Raw genomic sequence first — 24,413 nt, 5'->3', positions numbered from 1 at the left:
AGTGAAGCTGGAAATGGGTTACTGCTTTTCACATCTACCTCTATAGGTAGGTTCCTCTAGATCAATTTTGACATAATGCAGTAGAATAGCAGACAAGCACTCAGATACTGTCCTTTCTGGGACTTTGAACAGACACTTCCACAAGAGCCAAGAAAATCTATACCAACACTTTCCTTTGCAATCTTAGCTAACACATCCAAACCTAAATGCATGTATACGGCTCATTTTCCTCACCATTTATGGGTGGCTTAAGGCATGGTGGGAAGCTTGCTCTATCTGTAGCTTTATGTTTAAAAAGAAATGTGGTTTCAGTCTCTAAAACCCTATCATGTTGCACGAAGTCAGTCCTCAGCAACAAGTAGGGAACGGGAGAGTAAAGGATAAAGAATAAAAATTACAATAAAATCTGCTGAGCAACACGGATATGCTTTGAGGTGACCACAATGATCAACAGGACATTTGGAAACAAAATTATGATATGCCAGTTCAATCAGTTTAGCTTTCCATCACCATCCCTTCCATTTTATATATTATGAAAACTACTGGATAAGGAGAAGTAAGTACAGATCACAGGGCCCAAACTATAAATTCAAGAATACTTACAGTTCCTTCCGGTTCAGCTGAGTAAGACAGAAAGCCTTCTGCAAGAATAAGCCTCTAAATTACCCTAAAAGGGCCTCACAGATGAGGTGGTTAGCTGAGTACTCCTCCAAAGCTTCCCTCTCAGAAGCCAGTCTGGGTAAGGAAGCCTGCACATGTGCATTCTGATCTGCACCAGCCACATTCAGCACCAACACCTCATTCTTTGAGGCTGAAAGGAGCTGCAGCTTGAAGGAGCTGCAGCTTTAAGCATTTTCTTTGTGCATCCCAAAGCTGCCTTTCTCAGCTACAACAGGCACGGCAATGGGGTGTCTTCCAAACTACCATGGCTGTAAGAGAGGGAGCGGGCCAGGTGCAGGGGTTATGCTACCCTTCCTTGAAGACAGACAGACGTACAAGTTCCAAGATGAGACAAAAACAGATGAGCTCACGAAGCAATATTAGTCCTTGATATCTGTTCTTGATTTTGAGTATGAAGCTTGAGACCCCAAATTTTTAGCAGTCCTTAAGACAGAAGAATCTGCTGTAGCCTTTCCTAAACATCCGCATCACAAAGCAGTAAGACGTCCTTAAAAAGTATGACTTAAAGCCCAATAGCCTGAGAATCAAGTAAAAATACATTCAGCAATACCTATTGAAAAAAGAACAAGACAAAAGAATATACATTAAAAGACAACATGACTACCATCAGCAGGGTAAGACAGAATCCAATTTAGCTGGATAACCAGGGGGAATCAGAAGGGAAGACCACACTATCGCCTAATTCTATATCCAAGCAGCATGGAACCTTGAAGAGGTGAGAAAAATACAGCCATTATAGCTAAAGAGTCTCCAGCCATGAGTGTTGAGAAGTATGTGTTCCTTCTGTGTGAATGAACAATTCCTTGAAGAGGATACATGCATGCACATATTTACACACACATATAACAAACTTAATTTTACCTGAGCAGGAGGTACAGCAGCTGCCGGTAAAGGATTGGAGATCATTGGACCGAAGATATCCAGGTCATCATTCAGCGCTGTGACAGCAGCAGTGCCTCCATTTGTAACAGGTGCTTCAGCTGGACCATCTTAAAAAGACAATAGCATCACATTTAAAGTGAAAATTGTTAGTATCGTAACAGCATGAGAATAATTAAAGCTGCCCCATTCCCTCCTACCCCGCCCCCATCAAAGACGCATTCAATTTCAGAGATATGACATTTTTCAGACTGTGCTATCGTTCAGATTTTGTGAGAAGTCCTGTCCCTAAAAAGATGGTATACTAGAGTGCTTCAGGAAAAAAAAAAACAAACCAAAACACTTGAAGACTTCCCCAAGGACAGCCACGCCAATTTATCAGTACACAGTATTCATTTTCAAGTGTCTTTTTCAAGCACACCAACATTTTGAGTGAGAATTTAAATAGATGTCTTACTGAGAAGGCCCCAACTTGGTAGCCGTGTATCAGACAAAATACACTGATCTGGGTTCTTTAATTAAGATTTGTATTTTAGAATCCATAAAGTTATTCTTGATATGCTAATTTACTCCAGGGTACATAATTAAACTTTGCATTAGGAAAAAAGTCCATCCTTCCCCCTTTTTCAAAGGTACTTTGCACTGACTTTATTTTATAGCTCCACATGAACACCCCTGCCAGGCACACTGGGCTAATTATCCGTAAGAACCTACGGCTCTTGCTCTGTACAGAGTTAACCTTCTACAGCCTTGGTGCTTGCAAATGTTTTAATACATCAGTACGTTTAGTGATCTAGGTAAAAGTGAGTATGTGTAGGACAAAAAAAGGGCTGAGGAATTACATTTTTAAGGAGAATTGCAAGAAAATACTTTAAAAGATGTAGGGACAAAAACACCACAAAATGTACTAAAGGAATAGAGCAACCATTTCTCGTATGATTTTAAGCTGGCCAAGAACAAGTGGAAAGTATTGGCCAATTAGTTTTATTCCTAAGCATATCACAAATGGATGCCATTACACAGAGCTCAACAAATACAAAGTTGAGTGTAGACTCTGCTGAACACTATGATGACTGCATAGTATTAGCAGCAAACTTAAGAAAGCTTCTTTAGGAAAAATAAAAAGTTAAGTCTCAAAGTATCCCATACTCACTGCAGAAGTCAGACTTCTCTGGCAGAACAAACTAGCTGAATTAAGTCGAAACTTTCTCTCTCCAACTGAAACATCACCATGACAACTGGCATGGCTATTTATACATCACAGGAGGATAAGTATTCTAAAATCCCTAGATTACAGTACAATGAAAAAACTACTACTGAAATCATAACAGGATTTCTACTTAATGCTTTAGCATGTTTAAAGAACAAATTTCCTTCTAGCTGCACGTGTTGTATCCACTGTTCTCATTATTCAGAGTAAGTTTCTGTAAAGAAAATCTTAACTTATCTAGCATCCTAATTAAAGGATTCGGGTTTGTTTGTTTTAAAAGTCACACAATTACACATAGGTAGCTAACTTCAAATATATCCATCAGAAACTCCTGACATACATTTACAAACTAACATAGGAATATATTCCAAAGGTAAAACACAACAGTATACAGATCGCCATTTTTAAACTTTAAAAAGCATCAAGGACATCAAAAAATAGTTACTATACACATATAGGACAAGAGGAAATGGTCTCAAGTTGCGCCAGGGGAGGTTTAGATTGGATGTAAGGAAAAATTTCTTTACTGAAAGAGTGGTGAAACATTGGAACAGGCTGCCCAGGGAAGTGGTGGAGTCCCCATCCCTGGAGGTATTTAAAAGACGAGTAGACGAGGCACTTAGGGACATGGTTTAGGACATGGTGGTGTTGGGTTGACGGTTGGACTCGATGATCTTAGAGTTCTTTTCCAACCTCAATGATTCAATGATTCTATGATTCTATATATACACACACTATACTTTTTTTTTTTTTTTTTTTAAGAAAAACAGTCACTTCCTCCTTTTACTGAACTGTAAGAAGTTATTTTCCAATGTCCTACACCCATGACAGTTATCTGCCTGAGTGAAAAGATCCATTTCAAGAGCAGAGGTCAATCACCGGAATATCAGCATTAACAGTTTAGTGATAACACACGAAACATATGTCTTACTACCACAGAGAAACTTATAATGCTAAGGCAGATGTGAGGTTTAGGCATACTAAAGTTTCTAGAACTCTAATGAGGACAGAAGTGGTCTGATTAGTAAAGAACACGGTCGAGATGCAGTATATAATTAAAATCAAATCATAGGAAGCTTCCAACACTTATTTAAACTAACACAATTCCATCTCTCACATAATTGCAACATTATTCCCCTTCTGCTAAAGACAATTGCAGAAGATTCGATATTTTCTTTTTCTAAGTAAAAAGACATAATAGAACAAAAGAGTAAGTTTATTACTTAGAAAAAAGCTCTCCTTTTGCTCTCCTCTGCTTTTTTAAGAACACGAATAACTGGCAGACTATAGCAAGATTTGTCTCCCTGCACGTCGAATATTATAATTTTTCATTGCTTTGTTCTGCCATGTGCAAACTCACTGCAGTTGGAGACTACCCTTCCTGGTAGCCCAGGATGTTGACAAGTTGGAACAAAACAGCAGAAACAGCAAGAAGCACCAGTCACTTCACCAGACTGGAAATCACTTGACTGAAGAAACTATCACAGAAGACCGACAAGATTTTTGGCTGTTAACTCATACGAAAAGGCACTGCATTCTGAAACAATCGGTTCAGAAGATCACCACTCAGAGATGCCTTCTCATTTCTGTCTGCCTTCCAACTCTGCTGGAAGGTGGCCCCCCTTTAGCTGCCTTACATGAAAGTATTTTTTTATTTTAAAGATAAAGACTGTCACTGCTGTATATGTGAAAACTTGACACAGAAGTCATGAATGTCAAAATCTGACAATGTGGAACACATCAGAAGCTACCATCATCCATGCATATCCAAATTCAGTCTTACTGTAGAGATGCTAGCCTTTGCACCTTAGTATGTCTAGGAAATGTGGCACAGGTATAGCTGCTACAGAAACCACAACTTTGAACAGACTTTGGTATATGTAAAATCCCCAGCATGTTTTTTAAGCACTTACTGCACTGGTTTCATACAGGGAATTATGAAACAACTAAGTGGAAGGATGCTGGCTTGCAGTTCTTTGAGAGCTATATGCTTGCTTTTGTGACTATTTCAGATACACAAATGATTTTATACTCTAATTTAGTATCAATGGCAAGCAGACCCAGCAACAAGGACCAAAATACCTTGAGGGCAAGGATACACGAAGGACAGATGTGAGTGGCGTTCACAAGAAACCGAACCGCAGCAAATGTATTTATTGCCCAAACTTGTGCAAAGTTTGTGAGGATAACTATGCTGTTTGCAAGGACTAAGAAAGACCCAACTCCACAAACGCAAAATGGCCATGGGAATGGCTTGGCAATATTAGATCTTGTATGCTAAGCAAACAGTGAGTGGCTTGAACAATGACCACAGGAGTGAATTAGTAATGAAATCAGCTGAGGTGGCTATGTCATGATTTGACTTTGCTGGGAGGATTGCCATTCCAACAATTCTGAAATGCAAAGTTACAAACTCATACATGATTATGACAAAGCTACTTACATCTTAGCTACAAAGGTCTTCTCTTTCCCTTATTTCTGTTCTGACGAATGGTAGTCAGTGGACAGCAAAATGACCATATGTATAATCCGCTCCACCATTCCACCCACACCAGTGCTTTAAGAGATGTGCAAATAAATATACTGGCAAGTTAAGTAACAAGCTTCTTTTGAGGTTATTTTATACAGTTATTATATAATATAATATATAATATATAATATATAATATAATATAACTATATAATTATATTATATATAATATATAATATAACTATATAATTATATTATATAAGTTATTGCAGAGGGACCTGGACAGGCTGGATCGATGGGCCCAGGCCAACTGTATGAGGTTCAACAAGGACAAGTGCCGGGTCCTGCACTTCGGCCACAACAACCCCATGCAGCGCTACAGGCTTGGGGAAGAGTGGCTGGAAAGCTGCCTGTCGGAAAAGGACCTGGGGGTGCTGGTTGACAGCCGGCTGAACATGAGCCGGCAGTGTGCCCAGGCGGCCAAGAAGGCCAATGGCATCCTGGCCTGTATCAGAACTAGTGTGGCCAGCAGGAGGAGGGAAGTGATCGTGCCCCTGTACTCGGCCCTGGTGAGGCCGCACCTCGAATACTGTGTTCAGTTTTGGGCCCCTCACTACAAGAAGGACATTGAGGTGCTGGAGCGTGTCCAGAGAAGGGCAACGAGGCTGGTGAAGGGTCTGGAGAGCAAGTCTTATGAGAAGCGGCTGAGGGAACTGGGGTTGTTTAGCCTGGAGAAAAGGAGGCTGAGGGGAGACCTCATCGCTCTCTACAACTACCTGAAAGGAGGTTGTAGCGAGGTGGGTGTCGGTCTCTTCTCCCAAGTAACTAGCGATAGGACAAGAGGAAATGGCCTCAAGTTGTGCCAGGGGAGGTTTAGATTGGACGTAAGGAGAAATTTCTTTACTGAAAGAGTGGTGAAACATTGGAAGAGGCTGCCCAGGGAAGTGGTTGAGTCCCCAATCCCTGGAGGTATTTAAAAGACGAGTAGACGAGGCGCTTAGGGACATGGTTTAGTGGGCATGGTGGTGTTGGGTTGATTGTTGGACTCGATGATCTTAGAGGTCTTTTCCAACCTCAGTGATTCTATGATTCTATTCTGTAGACAAGCAGTTCCAAAAACATCTCCCCAAAGGTTCACTGTTTCAGATAAATTTAGGAATGTACAGTGCATAATTTTCATGCAAAAGGATTGTCTGGAATTAATAATTTAGTGTTCTCGTTTTCTCAGTGAGGCACATGTATTATAGAAAAAAAAATCTCGTCGTATTTCAAAGTGGTTCAGTTTCCCTGAATGTAAAAAAGCTTAACAAATAAGACAGAAAATTTAAATGTAATCATTTACTAAAACAAGCATTTCACATATCGAGAACATTCACGGGAGAACACATTCGCAACAACTTAGTATTTTTCAAGTATTTAATATGCTGCTTATAAATTAATAGTATGAAAACCAAGTTTTTTTTGCTAGATCGCATCTGTAAGTGTTATTGGTAATGTACATACCTTTCACCTCTCACTGAATTTTACACTAAAAAGAAATATTTCCCTGTCTGTATCAGTGCAGAAACCAGACATTTTGAATTACTGTTTACAACACAGTTTTAAGCCTGTATGAACAGTATTAATAGGTGATCCTGTCTTACAGATTTCTCAAAAATGTAATGGTTAGACTATTTGCATCTATTAAAAAGCGACTCCAAAAACATTTTTCCCCCATGAAACTAAAAGATTCCAGAAAGAGCTAAATTTCAGAATATAAAAGAAACCTAACAGTGTTTTCACTCCAGTTTATTACTTGTAGCAGTATTAGTATCTTCATTTAAGTGTATATATATAGATATATATATGCAGGTATACACAAACTTGTACTTCAATGTAATATTTCACACTTCTTTATAGAGATTACGGATATTCTCAACTTCAATGCACCAGGCCATGGATTAGGACATACGTCTTCCTTTCCCTCCCCATTTTAAAATATTCCTGTAGTATAAGAAAGATGCTCTGGTGGAGCTCTGAGTTCCAAATTATTCTAAGTATATTACCTTTCATTCAACTTTTGCTGCCTACCATTAAAAACTGTTTAGAAGAGGTGGGGTTTATCTGACAGAAGGAAACATGGCTTCCAGGGAATAGGTAAAAAACAGAGTAAGTTATAGGCCTGTCTGAATATTTTGAGAAATTTATAGTTTTAACCAACAGAATTCTTACTATGGAGACCATCACAGAATTACTTTGAAACAACTAACTTTTTACTAAAAGTACTTCCATCTCTTTCTGGAGAATGCATCCATAGCTAGGAATGAAGTATTAGATGTGGCAGAATCCATTGCAATGACGGCGTAGGCAAGGCAGACCTTCCACGCACAAAGAAGGTACTGTGGAAAGTCAATAGATGCTGTTTTTCATTGTTGCTCCTAGCTCTGGTCCCAAAACTTCTCTTTTTACATTTATGACAGTGTGACAGATAATATCCGGCTGCTGTCTGCCATACTGTGCAACAGCAGATGCTGCTTCTGCTTTCAGATTAGGAAGTCTTGTTTAATTTGACTGTAGAAACAAAAGCTATTCACCAGGATATAGTAAGTGAAAGTTCCAGTGAAGTTTACCTTTATAGTGCTTTTCTGCATATATTTTATTAATGCCTGACACGACAATTACCAATTCAGTGCTGCCTTCTGTTATGAAAGCTTTCACATACAGCATTAATCCTTGGTATATTTATCTGTACCAATAGTGAGCATGACCAACAGAAGAGCTTCAAAGGAACAGTAAGAAAGGAAAACAGCAAGAAAGAAGATCTGCTCTTAAACTTTGCATTGTTTGAAACTCATTTTCTATGGGGCAAAATATTTACAAGAACTTTGTTTCTAAGCTGCCATGTATTTTTATATATACAATCATTTATGAAAGCCATATTAAGACTTGCAATGGAAGGAGAGAAGATGATTTTGAAGATACATATGATTATTTATTATGCCAAATTATTAGAAAGGCAGCACTGAGAGAAATAGTTCAATACTTTAAAGAAAATCTTGTGCAAAGATACAAACAAGGTTTTTCTGTCCCAAATTACTGTGGAATTATTTACTGCATTATTAAAATTTTATTTACTGCTAAAACCTTTGCAGAAGCGAAAAATCATTCATAGGGAAGCTATTTCTGTATGATACTTATTAAAATAAAATGTGGAAAGCCAGAAAGCTAACAATGCTGTCTGCCTCAAGTGGTTGTAAACGTTTTCATTTTGGGTAGAAACGTTGCTTACTTCAGGATAATCTTAACATAGCAGCAATACTATAAATGTTAATATGTATCTATACATGCATATATGATATTTAGTACTCAAATATATTTTTATTATTTCTTAAATGCAGCTTTCCAACTTATAACCAACCATGCTGCTTTGGTATTTACTAGACAGTACTGACAAAAGTATGTTTCTCAGATATGCAACATTCAGCTACATTTCATACCATGATTAAGCTCTCAAAACTTCACAGAATTCCTTCAGAGAATATTTCCCACACACAAGCAGATCTACAGCTTTTAGCATATCATACTTTACCTCCAACCATGCCAGATGAATGCCCCACACATCACACTCAGTTAATAACGACAACATAATAAATCTCTCTTCTCCTGGTCATTCATTATAACTTACTACAATAGTTATTCCAGAACGTGCAATTGTCTATTTTATGAAGGGCACATCTAAACATGGTAAATGATGCAGAATATATAAAACGCACTTTCCTTCTTTCTGATAATTCTCTAAATTTAGTTTACAGAATAGTTTAAAAATATTTCATTTTTTTCTGTATGCTGAAATAATTTCTAAGCGACATACCTTGACAAACAGAATGGTCCAAAATTGCCTGTGTAATATTCCAAGAAAAGATTCCCACTACCATACATAGGTATCATACAATTTTTTACAAGTATTTTAAAAAAACTGTCTCTATTTACATCTATCTGGCATAAGTGGAGACATCCTACTTGTAAGACAAAACCCCAAAATATCGAGCAGCACAGAGCACACGGTTAACACCAGTGGGATGAAAATACAGCACTGCCAATGACTTAAGTGCTGAAGAACTCTGGTTTATGTGCTATGACTTTCAAATTGAAAAAATGTTTCCCATAATCTCCCTATTAAAAATTAATGTTATAAAATCCCATATTATTGATTTTAGCATCAATTTTAAGTCCCTACATATTCAAGAGGGCACACACTCAGTATGGACAAGATCCAACAAATTGTAGGGATCATTTAAAAAGCCGCTTCAGTTTTAGCCTACAGAAATAGGCTCTGATTTCTCATAGCTCGGGAAGACAGGGAAGGAATTTGGGGTTGCACAGCAAGAACACTAACACTATTGCTTGTGGAGAACATAAGAATATTCAGCTTGTACATATCCATTTCCCCACCTTTCTGTGTGTGGCATATTGAACTAAAATCTACTCTGAATCAAAAGGCCAAAAGCTATGAATGTTTATGTAGCTGGATCATCAAAAAGTGAATATCCAAACACTACCTTAAAAATAAACCCCCTAAACAGGAACTCGAGGGAACCACATGAATCTATTTTAAAAGGCTCAGAAGAAACACAAACATGATAGTACAGTCACTGAGGATATTATGCCTCTTCTGCTATTACAAGATTTAAAGACACAATTTGCCTAGGCATATTATCTTGAGACTTTTGCAATTTGTAAAGAAAAATAAAAAAACAATTTATTTTTAGAAAATTATCTTGTCTAGCTACAATTGCCACTGGGTAAGTCCTATCTCACAGGATGTTTACCTTCTGATGAGGTCACTATTAAAAACCCAACTGAGACGAAAAGAGTAATGACCCAAAGGTTAACCCCATATCCAAAGCCAAAGGTTAACCCCATACCCAAAGCTTGCACTGAGGCTTACTCAAGAAAATACTTTGCAAGAGGCTGGGCTGCCTTGAAAGCCAAAATTATTCTAGCATGAATTGTGATCCATTAAAATTACTTAATCTGCTATCACAAGCGATTCTGATCTGCCCTAGTAAAAGCTACTGCTGTTCTTCATTTGCAGAAATGAAGTCCTAAGAGAAGGAATCCTCATTAGAAACAAGTCCACTCAATAAGAAGAATGAGCTATGCAATCATATCCATTTTAATATTGTTTGATATGACATATCAAACATTTTAATCAGCAGTGCGCCACTGCAGCAACAAAGGCAAATGGGATTCTGGGCTGCATCCGCAGGGGCATTACTAGCAGAGATAGAGATGTGATCATCCCACTCTACTCAGCACTTGTCAGGCCACACCTGGAATCTGTGCCCAGTTCTGGTCCCCACAATTCAAGAAAGATGTGGGCAGACTGGAGAAGGTCCAAAGGAGGGCCACGAAGATGGTCAAAGGGCTGGAGAACCTGCCCTATGAGGAAAGACTGTAGGAGTTGGATCTTTTCTCCCTGGAGAAGAGAAGGCTCAGGGGCGACCTCATCACAGTATTCCAGTACCAAAAGGGCGGCTACAAAGAGGATGGAGGCTCTCTCTTCACAAGGAGCCACGTGGAGAAGAGAAGGGGCAATGGGTACAAGGTGCACCGGGAGAGGTTTCATCTCGACATAAGAAGGATATTTTTTACAGCAAGACCAATCACTGGAACAACCTCACCACAGATGTGCTGGAGTCCCCATCACTGGACGTTGTCAAGATGCAATTGGACAGGATGCTAGATAATCTTATCTAGGCTCCCTTTTCCACACGTTGGACCAGATGATCTTTCAAGGTCCCTTCCAGCCTGAGCTATTCTATGGTTCTATGATATATTGGGTTGAAGTGGTCTTCCTTTTAATACTATCTGAAGTAGTCTACTGCAAGCATTAATTAAAAGACAACTCTCCAAATGAAATACGCGGGTCTGCTCTCATTAATACATAATCTCATTTGCAGCTCAGTGGATTCCAAGTGATACTAGCTTATTACACTGCCTTTCAATTTGTTATTTAAAAACAAATAATCTTTATTTTATCTTGTTTATCTTTAAACACTCCCTCCTCTAAAATTATGTTTTGTTGACATAAAAGTTATAAACTATGCCCTTTGTATATCTCACTATGCTTCCTTACACTGAAGAAGCACAGCTGTTGAACACCAATTATAATACTCTCTCTATTGCATATTACATCTCAAGTTAGCCTATGCAATCTGAGTTCATTATCATATCATTAAAAAGTGTTACCAAGATTCTTTTCAAATCATGACTAAAAGGATACAGAAGCCTGACAATCTCAGAAGCACATATTGATTAACTTTTAGTTCTTAATTAGGTTGTTGGTCTGGTAAAGGAAAATAAAGGAGAATCAGCTTTCCATTAAGTCTGAATTACTTCTGTTTTTAATAGCTTCCTTCTACATCTATAATCTAACTTCTACTGTGTTAATTAAGATTTGCTTGCCTATGGTAGCAGATTACTTGGAATGAGATATGGATCACAACACATACATAACCAGTACAAAAATAGTATTTTACAGCTACTCTACATCCAGAGGGAAAATAACATGCATTCTGAATGATAGCGTGAATTCTAAAACAGGGAAGACATTATTCATACCTTAAAACCAAAAATTAAAAAACAACAACAAAACATTTTTCTACAAATTCAAGTTTTTAGCATATTTACATCTAAAAGACTTACCAGCCTCCTCCAATATCCTGTAAAAACTATGTAGAAGTTTAAGAATAACCATTATATTGATATAAATTGAATATTCTAATACCCACTCACAACTCTCTCAAAATTTTCCTAACAGTGAACAATAAAAGGGATTAAAAATAGTTATTGTAATACTTCATTCTTCCAGTTCCATTTTAGGATTTTATCCAATGGAGAAACACATTTAGAGTAACACTAGATAAATGAAAGACAGACTTTATGAATATGGCCTTCAACAAGCAAAGAAAAAGCATAAAGACACAACAGTATAGCCAGACAGTACAAATTAAATGATTCGGGTCCAAAGCAGTTTATTTACAAGACAAATACACAGTTACCTACCAGTCAGAAAACAAAGGCATATTAGATAAAAATGAATGATGGTCACAGTCAGTACACCACACTGAAACACCCAATATATTAAGTTTTACGAGAGACTAGTCAGCTGCAGTTAGTTTACCGGTCTTTTTACTAATACAGGAATTTTACGATATAAGGTATTTTACAGATACATAATTCAGATGACCTCAGCATTTTCATTAAGAAGTACACTTGTACCATAAACATTGAAATACCACAATCCACAAGCCCTTTGAAGATCACTTTGATAACCTCCCCTTCCCACAGGAGCTCATTACTCTCCTTAGCAAAACACAAGTATTGATATACACAGATCCCTATGGCATTTTCCTTTACAGTTTCAAATTCATATAGACTGAATCTTATGGTTTTCAAATTCAGCTAATTATTAGTAAGCACAGAGAAAATAAAAGTATATTTATTAAAATATAAAATGACATATCTGTGTTTGATTGAAAAACAGGTAATTACGTATTTCTTACCAAGTCCTAAAAGGTCAATAGTGGGTTCTGATGACTTTTTTGGACTTGCTTTAGCTTCTGATTGCTGATCATCTTTCTTCTGTGGCTTGAAAGGAAAAAAAAAACAACACACAAAACAAGTAACCTTTCTGAAAAAGATACAGTGCTTAAACAATTCCCATTAAAGATGCTGCTCCAGTATCAGAAATAAAAGCCCTTTCTATATTTGTTTATTATAATGAATTTGATTTGTAATGAAATAAGTTGCAGTTATGGTCATAAGGAACACGGCACACGACTGCAAAAAATTATCCTTATACCTTCGCTGTTAAGTAATCAATTTTTAAATAAATGTAAGCTCCAGGATAGGCTAAAATAAGCTGAAATCTTAAACCAAACCACTGCGTATCACACACTAGGCAAAAAACTGTCTATAATTTGATTTATTAATTTTAGCATCCAAACTTTACAGTTCTGCAGCATTAACGAGAAAAAACTTTTAAAGTTTTTAAAAGCTTAAATTTAAAAATTAGAAACTGACTAGTGGCATTATTTAGCCTTCCTGAAAAGAGCATCTGCAGAACATTCAGACTTTATAGATGCTACACACAGAGGGACACAATCTGTGTTAACAGTCTTTTCCTTTGTAAACCTGAAGACAAATAACAGTATTTTTCTCCTTTGAAAAAGGGAACTCCTAGTCTTTTCTTGCCTAGAAACTTCAAAACGTAAGATGGTATTGACATGAAATTTGATTTAGAAAATGACTTCATAAATCTGTTTATAGTTCTTCTCATACCAGTATCAGGCTGATCACCCGAATCCATCAGAACATCAATTTTTAAAATGAATACAAACTGGTTTATAGTAGTGACATGACAAACGCATCCTCTTGCACGCATATTAAATGCATTTACTCCATACTTATCACAGAAACATGAAGTGGATTGGCCGATCAATGAGTATAGCCTTTAACTAGAACAGATTACCAAATAACGGCGGTAGAGCACTGTCAGGCTGGGCATTGGGCTGACACCAACAGAACCTGCTTCACTCCCACCTTTATCACCCCCATAACATGGCTTTGACAGAGTCACTGAGTCTCCTCCTGAGGTTGCTGAGGTCATTAAATCTTAGTATTTACCATTAGGAGAACTTTATAGTTCAACGCATGGAGAGAGTTCTCCTTATTTAGGTAATCCTTTACTGTCCTCTCCTGCAAACTGGGAATAAAGAGTAACAAGCTTGGTGTTTGTAAAGAGCAATGAGGAAAATCAAGAGTATTCAAAGATGGCCCATGCAAACAGAAGCTTAACGTACTACTGACACTGCTCTTACCTGAGCAAGGCCCCACTGAAAACCTCCAGGAAAGAGCTGTAATGAACTGAACTCCATTTCTGCAGCTACAGGGAACAGGTATGTTCACACTCAAACTGATCCTTGCTAATCTCTCAGAGAAATACTTGCTTGCTCTAGCCAAAAATCCTTATGTTGACTTTACATACCTCGTTCAAGAACAAATTTGTTTGGGAAACCGCCTGTGGGAAAAATATTCCATGGATTCCCTGATTCTATACTGGATTACAACTTTCATATTTGAGTACATGGTCTGAAGAATAGCACCCTGATTCCAAATGTTACTCAATATTGCAGAGAAAAAAAACCCTTATATTTGGTATGAGAAAAAAGTATGTTTTTTGAAAGTAAGTTTTTGCATATCAAGAATTTTTTTACAAGTGACCATTCAAAATAAAGTTTTCTACAACTGAGCATACCTCAATAAATATGCCATAAAACTTCAATTATTATTACAAACATCAATTAGAATTAACAGTGAGCATTTCAGAACAGAATTTATCATAAAAATGTGCATGTTTGGTTCCTCTCCAACTCTAAGGAACACCACGGGTCACAGAAGCTGTAAAAAGAAACGTTTCTGACATGTTGCTTGATTTCATAAAACTTGACTTTTTTTTGCTTAAACAGCTTAACAATTCTGCATATAGAACAACTTCTTTAAACTGAAAAGGAAAATTGTTCGAATTCTATTTAATGTGCAAATTTTCATTACTCCAGATTAGGTTTATGATAACTACCTAAAAGCACAAGTTTGAAAAAAAATTAAAGCTTGACACGATTGGTTTAGAGTCCAAACTTTTTACAGAAACCAAAACAGTTTTGCATACATTAGTAAGAACTAAACGGAGTTCAAATAGCACTCTCTTTTATTTAGTACTTATTACTGTAGCAAATTAATCTCATCATCTAAACTAAAAATTTAAAAATATAGTAAGAATAATCTACTTAAGTCCTCTGCTTTGTCAAATGAACATTTTCTATCATTATTAAATGCATATTTATGTTTCATCACTCTCTAAGACAATGAAGATACAAGGTACAGAAATATCAATTTCTATAAAAATAAGATCCTTTAAGGTACCCTTTTCCAATATCATTACTGATTTCTTGATCAGCAGTTTCTTTCCCATTTTGCTCCCTTGCCAGTATGTAAACTAATAGGTTTTTCTTCTTTAAGAAAGAGTGCAAAATTATTTTCAAGCTTCTTAGTACAGCAAATATTTCTGGACATTAATACTGCATCCATTTCTTTGATGGAGATTTTCTCCTTAAAGCAGTTTCTCCATTACAGCTACACAGTTTTCACCAAAACACTAACCTTCAGTCTGAAAAATGGAGGGGGGAACAAAAGCTAATTGTCACCTCACAATTTACCAATATTTCATCTGTACAACAGCGGTCATACAAAGCAATAATCAGCAGCTACCTGGAACAAAAAAAATCCTTCCTCTTACCCTTAATTTTGCCTGACCAAAACAAACGCCAGTTGCTGGAATTTTCTACCCTCCTGTCTGAGATTTGAACCAATTTTAAATTCAGTGTGCCTTTATTTCTGGTTAAGGTGCTGCATGCCACTAATGAAGGCTTTTGTGCAAATTCAGGAGACACTTGTTTGGTGCCTAAGGTCTGCAATGATTCAGAGATCTCTGAAGTCACCTACACTTAGGCATAAATTAAAGTTGGCACTAATGGGCTGAGTTAGAACAAGAAACCTGCATGCACACAATTATTCTTAATTTAAGAATACCTAAATAAACCCCCTTTACCATGCTATTTTTTTTAAGACAGCCTTGTTCTCTCTTTGGCCCCATGGATCTTGGACTGCCTGCCTGCACTGTGGTCCACCTCAAGAAGTTACAATGAAAAGCAGTGCCTTACTAAAGTACTTACTCTGCTTCTATAGCAGACATTGTGACATATTTCTGGGGCTGGAGCAGAGGATCTCCAGAGCTCCCTTCCAACCTAGATAATTCTGGCATAAACAATATGTTGAAACTTTCAGAAAAGAACAAAAAGGGAAGTCACGTTGGAGCCACCTAAAAGTTTCATTCCAAATCATAGAGAAATGTGATGTTTAATTTTTTTTTTTAGTAGTTTTGCTCCAACAGGACTCATACATGACTAAGCTTTATGTAGAGAGTGGTCTTTTGAGATGTTAAAGCTAAATATTGCACACAGTGAGCACAGAAGTGTGCAACAGGCAAAAAACTGCATAACAAGGCAGTGACATTTCTTAAACTTTATGTTTAATTTAGTGTTGTGCTTTATCTAAAAATTACTGCATTTTGTAGAGGTGCAATATAGCATGACAAATGCTTGGGAATCCTGCTGCACTAAGATTCATCCCAGTTTCTATTACTAGTCTGCTTGACTCCCACAGCAATTATTTTTAAGTATTGACACCAGTACTAGATAAACTATTCTTTGTCGAGTCCTTTGGAAAAAGGCTGCATAAAAATAGGAGACTAAGCAGCATTAAATAAACTAAAAATAGCAATAAAATCTGCTATTAAAAAGCCAAGTAGAAGGAAACAGGTACACAATTCTGTGCGCTTGCTTTTCAAGTGGAGCCTTCAAGGTTACTGGGACTACTTTTTTTTTTTTTTTTTTTTTACAACATTCAAGGTTGGCTTAGCAACATACGTGGTTTTATTAAGTGAAGTACATGGTTACAGGATTCCTAGATATATTTACTTCGGGTTGTATATTAACAGCTTTTCATTCAAAATCATCTTTATGGTACTAGTACATTCTTCTGAAACACTGTTCTCGCAAACAGCAGAGCATCAAAACATCTTTGATATACAGGTCTTACATTTCCGTTTTTCACAGTTGTCACTAATGACCATTACACTATTCTTCAAGGTTGTTCGCACGTTGGAGTATCTATTGAAACCAAGCAATGTCCTCTGCCTTAAATTATTCTGGGATTACTGAAAACAGTTTTATTTGCAAATATCACCAAAAGAAACTGAGGCCAGAACAAGCTTCCAGGGAATCAATTCTTTTCCATCCTCCACATGATCAGCTTATTATCTAGTATGACTTGGAATTTTCTGCCTTAAGAAAAACTGAGCCCCTGTTTTCAAAAGAGCCACAATAACCCATTTATGTTATCCCATTATGTTATCTGCCAACTTAAGGAGGCAAATAAAGAATTAACCTTACAACCTCTTCTAAGTATTTTCACCTATAAAACACATCTCTTCAGTAGACGAGCAGGGACACATTCATTATTCAGATCCAGTGCGGGCATCATAAATTTTTGCAATCATGCAGATGACGGGTAACTGGGATACGTTAATCCTTTGTTGTTTTTATTTTCCAATGCTGTCCTTTTAACCTTTTACCTAAGTACATTCTTCTGTCACTCCTATTTCAAGGGCAAGAAGGAAGATCCAGGGAACCACAGGCTGGTCAACCTCACCTTAGTACCTAAGAAGGTGATGGAACAACTAGTCCTGGAAACCATTTCCAGGCACACGAAGGACAAGAAGGTGACTGGGAGGAATCAGCATAGCTTCACCAAGAGGAAGTCGTCCTTGATCAACCCAATAACGTTCTACGATGTCATGACTGGGTTGGTAGACAAGAGGAGAGCAGCGCATATTGTCTACCTGTCACAGAATGGAGCAAGACTGCACTTCACTCGTAAGAGGGAAGCAACAATACACTTTATTGATATAAAATAGTGAGTTAACAAAGTTCAATGGCAAATGCGACAGCGGTTTAACAAGATTTGATGGCAAGGTACACTTGATTATTTACTGCATAGAGGACAGGGTCAGACAAAACTGTCAAGGAGACCATCCCATTGAGTTGTGAGGTTCAGAAAGGACCCCTTGCTTTCTAAACTCCTTCTCAGAGAGGAGTCTAGGTGCGGCTGGATCCAATCCTAGTGCCAAACTTGGTCAATAGTTTATGTCTAAAGGATTATATATGCACAATCAATCCTTTATATCACTTAGCGAAGATTTCAAAGTTTAGCATGCTATTAGTCACTTACTGAGGATCTGTTGTGGCAAGGAATCTCTCAACCTCGAGGAGTAACCTTGAGAGGTGTCCCTACTCAAGGGGAGATCCTGGCATGCAGCCCACTGCCATGCAGGAGAGCTCAGCAGGCCCTGGGCTGTCCACTATTTATAGAGTAAGATGATTGACTTATAGTCATATTTGCATATCAGCAAGACGTTTGGGTCACTGCTCCAGACAGCCCTTGGCTACTGTGTTGCCACACATCCCCAAAGTCCAGCATAAGCTGGATGCAGCCATCACAATCCCCACTGGTGGTTGTTGCTTATGCAGGGGGTGGGAGCACACTGCCACACTACCTTGACTTCAGTAAGGCTTTTGACACTGCCTGCTGTAAGATCCTCGTAGAGAAGCTGATGAAGTATGGCCTAGATGAGCAGACAGTGAGGTGGATTGAAAACTGGCTGAATGGCCAGATGCAGAGGGTGGTGATTAGTCTAGTTGGAGGCCAGTCACTAGTGGCGTATGCCAGGGGTCAATTCTGGGTCCAGTCCTGTTCAACATCATTAATGAGCTGGACGATGGGGCAGAGTGTACCCTCAGTAAGTTTGCAGGTGACACCAAACTGGGAGCAGTGGCTGATATGCCAGAAGGTTGTGCTGCCATCCAGAGAGACCTCAACAGGTTGGAGAAATGGGCTGAGAGGAACCTCATGCAGTTCAGCAAGGGTAAGTACAAAGTCCTGCTCCTGGGGAGGAGCAACCCCAGGCACTAGTACCCGCTGGGGAACCACCAGCTGGAAAGCAGCTTTACAAAAAAAGATCTGGGGGTCCTGGTGGACACCAAGTTGACCATGAACCAGTAATTTGCCCTTGCAGCCAAGAAGGCTAATGGTATCCCCTGGGCTGCATCAGGAAGGTTATCTATGGCCAGCAGGTCAAGGGAGGTGATCCCTTCCCTCTATTCAGCACTGGTGAAGCCACACCTGGAGTGCTGGGTCCAGTTCTGGGCTCTGCAGCAGATGAGACACATAGACATACTGGAGCAAGTCCAGTGACAGGCCACGAAGATGATTAAGGGACTGGAGCATCTCTCATATGGGCTGAGAGATCTGGTACTGTTCAGCCTAGAGAAGGCTCAGGGGGGTTGCATCAATGTATATAGATATGTGAAGGGAGGATGTAAAGAAGCTGGAGCCAGGCTCTTTTCAGTGGTGCCCAGTGACAGGAGCAGAGGCAATGGGCACAAACTGAAACATAGGAGGTCCCATCCTGAACATCAGGAAACACGTTTTCACTGTGCGGGTGACTGAGCACTGGCACAGGTTGTCAAGTCTCCCTCCTTGGAGATATTCAAAGGCTGTCTGGATATGGGCCTGGGCAACTTGCTCTAAGTGACCCCCTGCTTGAGCAGGGAGTTAGACAAGATAACATCCAGAATTCCCTTCCAACCTCAACCATTTTGCGATTCTGTGATTCTCTCGAGTCACCTATTTTATTCACTCTTGGCAGACTTTTTTGCCAAGGCTGAAGGCCTTTCATGCTTTCTGGCACCCTAAACAATCTCTTAATTTTCTCAGTAGAAGTGGCTAAAGCAATCTTCTATGCAATACTGTGATTTCTCAGGGGCTCACCCATCTTGGCTGGTGTGATGCCTAACACATAGAAACACTGTTTCAGGATTGGTTTTGCAGCAACGAGCCCTTTCCGAGTAATCATTCCTTCTTACAGGATTTTGTCTCATCTGTATCTACCATAGCCTCTTCCTGAAGCTTTCTCAGAGATCATTTTAGTAGCAGCTCTTCAGATTGCTTCAGCAATTAAGTGCAAGTATCTGCTGCAGGAATATTATGCAATATTCATACTCCGTACTTAAGAGGAATCTGGGAAAAATAATCAAGTTCTACTGCAGGAGAGGTAACAGCTCCTAAGAGGATCCTCTGAGAGGCATGCCATGCTGATAGTATGGGAAGGTGAGTACTTAACAGGAGTCAAGAAAGAATGGACTAAGGTCAAGAGTAGCTTTTTCTTCTATTGTCTGATCAGAATTTCTATTTTTATTCTTCTGAAAAGACTGTGTGATACACAGGAGACTAAGACAAATGCTACTCCTTCACAAAATATCTGAATTTTGACTTAATATTTAGAAGGTAGACTAAATGTCAAAATATTAGATAATCACATGGATAACATTTTCCTAAGAGTTGTATTGACTGCATTTTATTAAAAGTATGTAAGACAAACTTATGTGGCTGTGCACTAAAAATTGACAAAGTTTGTTTTGCTAGTTAAAACAAGCCAAACTCTAAGCACCTCTTGTTTAACAAACTCAAGGACTACACACACACACATACAGACAGCAATACTTCATGATTGTTGGTCCATTTTCTTCATAACCACCTTCTCTTCCCTTTCTCTGGTGTTCTATAGACTTTGCCAAGCAGATACAAGGAGCACATTAGTCGAGCGAATCAACCTATTTATGAAACTTTCCCTAGTTTCATAGAAATCATAGTGATTTCCCAAGTTCTTGTCTTCCCATTCAAGCTCAGTGTACACAAGCCTCAAAGCCCTGAATCTGAGCATTATAGTTTTGCAGTAGACTCATCCAAAAGTAAACTCCCACTCCCTGGAACAGGCAGCTATGTTTTCTCCCAGAGACTTAGACAGCAAGTCTGGAGGAGATGGGACTGTGAAGAACATTAAGTAACACCGGAAGCATAGGTCACATACTGTAGGAAGTCTAATATCTCAGTCAGGCATTTCATCAGATTTTGTTCAGCCAGTTATTTTTGGAGACAACCATTACATGAGTAATTCATTCTGCCTCAGAGAAAAGAAAAATAATGAAAGCATTGCCAAGTCAATCCTCCTCCTTCCTCTGCACAAAGATTACAGTACAGCACATACGATGTCTACAAGGGATATGGTTATCTCATGGGCAAGACAAAAAGGAGGGTCAGTACCACCATGACTGACAGTCACACACCTATTAAATTCACATATATGAGAGGATGCTATGAGGTCTATTGCTGGTGTTATCCATGCTCCTTTTCTGTGAAACAACAGCTTGTCCTTTCCTGACTCTCAGCACTGCCCATATGCACGTTTGGCTGCTAGGGGTAAGAGAAGATGGGTAGAAGACAAGAGGGAAGTGGAAAGCTTTATGCCAGCTTGCGTGGTTGACAGGACAGACAGCATACATGAGGTCTTCTGATACGTGTTAGACTTTGAAGGAGAAAAAACCAAGAATATTCAGATCTAGCAGCAACTACATTGCTTTTCAGTTATCCCCATTCTCTTTTTTTAATTATTACTGTAACAAAACAGGAAATCAACCCAAATTTGTGAAATGATTAAGGATGCTGCAATCCTTTCAGAACATTTTTTAATATGAACATACACTCCAGAGCCTATGGTCAGTCTGAACTCCACATTTTTGGGCTACTCTTCCGCACATCCCTGTTCATCAGATTACTCTCCTCTGACAGAGGCAGCTGAGGACATTTTGCACTGAATTGACAACGGTGAAACAAGCTTCTTTGGTAACAGCTGGTTCAAAAGTGCCAGTACACAGTGAAAATACTGTGGTTATTTTTCATTGTAAATGAGTGACTTTGGGAAAAAAGAATAATGTTAGGTAATTCAAGTTTCCATTTCCTGCTTCTGTAACCTTATGCCAATTACCTTCATATGTACAAACTTCTAAGGGTTTAACAGTTCTAAAAGACATATGACACCCAATAGAAATGTAACACCCCCCACCCCCAAATACTTTAAAAACAAGTGGAACTTTTGCTGAATTCATACTACAAGATATTCATGTAAATAATTTAGCAGGTTTCAACACCAGCATTTAGGATTAACATTGACCTTATTCTCATTTACATTACCTGAGAGCATTAGAAGGGGTAGCATACATGGTGCAAAATGTAAGCCACATGACTAATAGCTCTGAAGTAGAAAAACTCTCCAGTCAGAGCAGTCATAAGTTACTACTGTAAATAGCTCTTCTACTCTGAAGCAAGGTGTCAGTCACTGTCAAAAATCTGATCCATCAGCTGTCCAGTCCAGTCATCTGCTCCTGTTTTCATACTTTAATATTACACACAAAAAATACTTCTCTGCACATTTTCCTCAATTTTCTACTTCAATGAAAAATTCATATGAATCTAGAATTCAGTCTGTGTCATACACATCTGGCTACCCATGCATTTCTTATTTCTATACCCTACCCTAACTACAAGAAGCTTTAAGAAAGCTGGAGATCCATCAAATAATTTAGTGCTTAGAAAAGCACTTCTAACTTACTTAAAAGCAATTTCCAGTTTACTCACTAGAGCTCATAGACGCTTCTATGGTTACTGAACAAAAGTCTTCCTTTGCTCTTATTAGGTAGGAATTTGTATGCCTTGTGCATAAAGTAATTGGATTCCTTCCCTCTTCATTACCTGCTTGCAATAAAACTTGCAAGACAGCATAAACATTTGAGAATTCCCATATGAGAAAATAATGTTAGTAATTTACTATAAGCTTGCAATAGGTTTGTAGAAATGATTTTTCCTGACAGCTCATATACTTCTACTATACAAGTTAGTTTAGTCCGCATAGAATCATAGAATAGTTTGGGTTGGAAGGGACCTCTAAAGGTCATCTAGTCCAACCCCCCTGCCGTGGGCAGGGACATCTTCAACTAGATCAGGTTGCTCAGAGCCCCGTCCAGCCTGACCTTGAATGTTTCCAGGGATGGGGCATCCACCACCTCTATCTATTTAAAGCATTACTCATGTAGTAATTCTAAGGTATCTTAGAATCTTTAAAGAACATTTTTACAACTTGTGTATCTGACATGTAAATAAGTAAAAACTAACCCTTTCATAATACTGAATTTAAATCACATTAAAGATGAAACATGTTGTTCTGTTTACCCTCCTATAAGGTACCAGCATTTTTTTTTTCAGACTCGCAACTAAATATGAAGAAACTTAGAAAACAGACTAACTTCAAAACTTAGGATACTTCTAGCAAATGATGAACTATCTTGCCTAACTAGTAAAAAAGCCAGAAAACGAGTATACTATATTGAATCACAAGATATACTACAGTGGTATCATTATGAAATTGTACAGACTACAGCGACCCTGCAAGCAAACTCTGATGCATTTCTAATCAAGAGAAAAAACTGCATGTCAACCCCCCCAAAAAAGCTGCCACTCTTATTTATAAAGCTAGAATTACCTCAAACAAACCACAGACTCTTAAATAATAAACTTACATTTTCCCCTTGTGATTATTCCAATGAATCACTCTCAGACATGGAACTACTCACACTGATGTAGGTAAGCTAATTTAAGGCATTTATACTAAGCAAACCAACAAAACTTAACTGCCACCTTTTTTTTTTTGTTAAATAGAATTCTGTACACATGAAATTCATTCAGTCAAAACACACTCCTGAAGAAAAACATTTTTAAGTGGTCCTTCATCTACATCTCCACTTTAAAAACCTGGGTATATGCATTTCATTAGATTTTCACAGTTAGGGCAAGGTACTTGTACAAGATTATGTAAAATGTGTTATATCTTTAGTCATTTGAATTAAAAACTTCATAGCAGAACTAACAGACAGCTGCACTGTAATCTTATTCCATTAATATGATTTTATCTGGGTCTAGGCTAATATGCTAATAATATCTATAGAAAGTGGATTAAGACTATTCCTTTGTTATTACTTATTGACCACCCAGTACTACCATTTTAACTGAATTTAAAATGTTAGCTCAGATCTCATTTACTTTAGTCAATGTATTCCACGAACCTTTCATGTCTCGTCTTTAGTTGTATCAGTTTAGCTTCTTTCTAATGCATCAGACACTCTCAGAGGCCCTTTTACCTTCTCAAAACAAGGTATGCAATTATAGAAGCATAATTTCCTAAAATGAAGTTGTCTTTCTTTTTATGCTTACTGCTGAGACTACAGCAAAATATCAAAGATTAAATCTTTCTCTTTAAATTCTTATATTCATGTATTAAATCTATATAATAACCATATATGAAGTACTAGTTGTATGCACTCATTTTCAAAAATATTATGTTCTTAAAGCTGACAAGTTCAGAATAGGGTCTGAAAAAAGAGGACAAGCTCTTTCTCCTAAGTTTGGCACTTGAAGAAAAGTGTCAAAAGATTGCAAGATGATTGCTAGGTAATAGTCACAACAAGAAGTAGGAACCTAAAGCTAGAGATGGCAAGACTGCAGAGAAGCATAGGCACATAGTCTGAGTGCAGAGGTGTGTTTTCTAGGGATTCTGGGGGCAAGG

The 24,413-nt window shown here is 38.1% G+C and overlaps 1 protein-coding gene across 2 annotated transcripts in view; it reads right to left on the bottom strand.

Annotated features, from left to right (window-relative positions):
* The window catches only part of SMAP1 (small ArfGAP 1), a 115,743-nt gene that overhangs the window by 17,648 nt on the left and 73,682 nt on the right, over nucleotides 1-24,413 (bottom strand). For both annotated transcript variants that reach the window (XM_076333024.1, XM_076333023.1), the window contains 2 exons: nucleotides 12,787-12,871; nucleotides 1,543-1,670 (listed from right to left, as the gene is read on the bottom strand). In XM_076333024.1, the coding sequence (XP_076189139.1) occupies nucleotides 1,543-1,670; nucleotides 12,787-12,871 (213 nt within the window). The remainder of the gene's footprint in view (nucleotides 1-1,542; nucleotides 1,671-12,786; nucleotides 12,872-24,413) is intronic.

The sequence above is a fragment of the Aptenodytes patagonicus genome, chromosome 3 (genome assembly GCF_965638725.1).
Source record: "Aptenodytes patagonicus chromosome 3, bAptPat1.pri.cur, whole genome shotgun sequence".
NCBI lineage: Eukaryota > Metazoa > Chordata > Aves > Sphenisciformes > Spheniscidae > Aptenodytes > Aptenodytes patagonicus.
The sequence above is the reverse complement of the archived record's forward strand: the minus strand, read 5'-3'. Positions and strand labels throughout refer to the sequence as shown.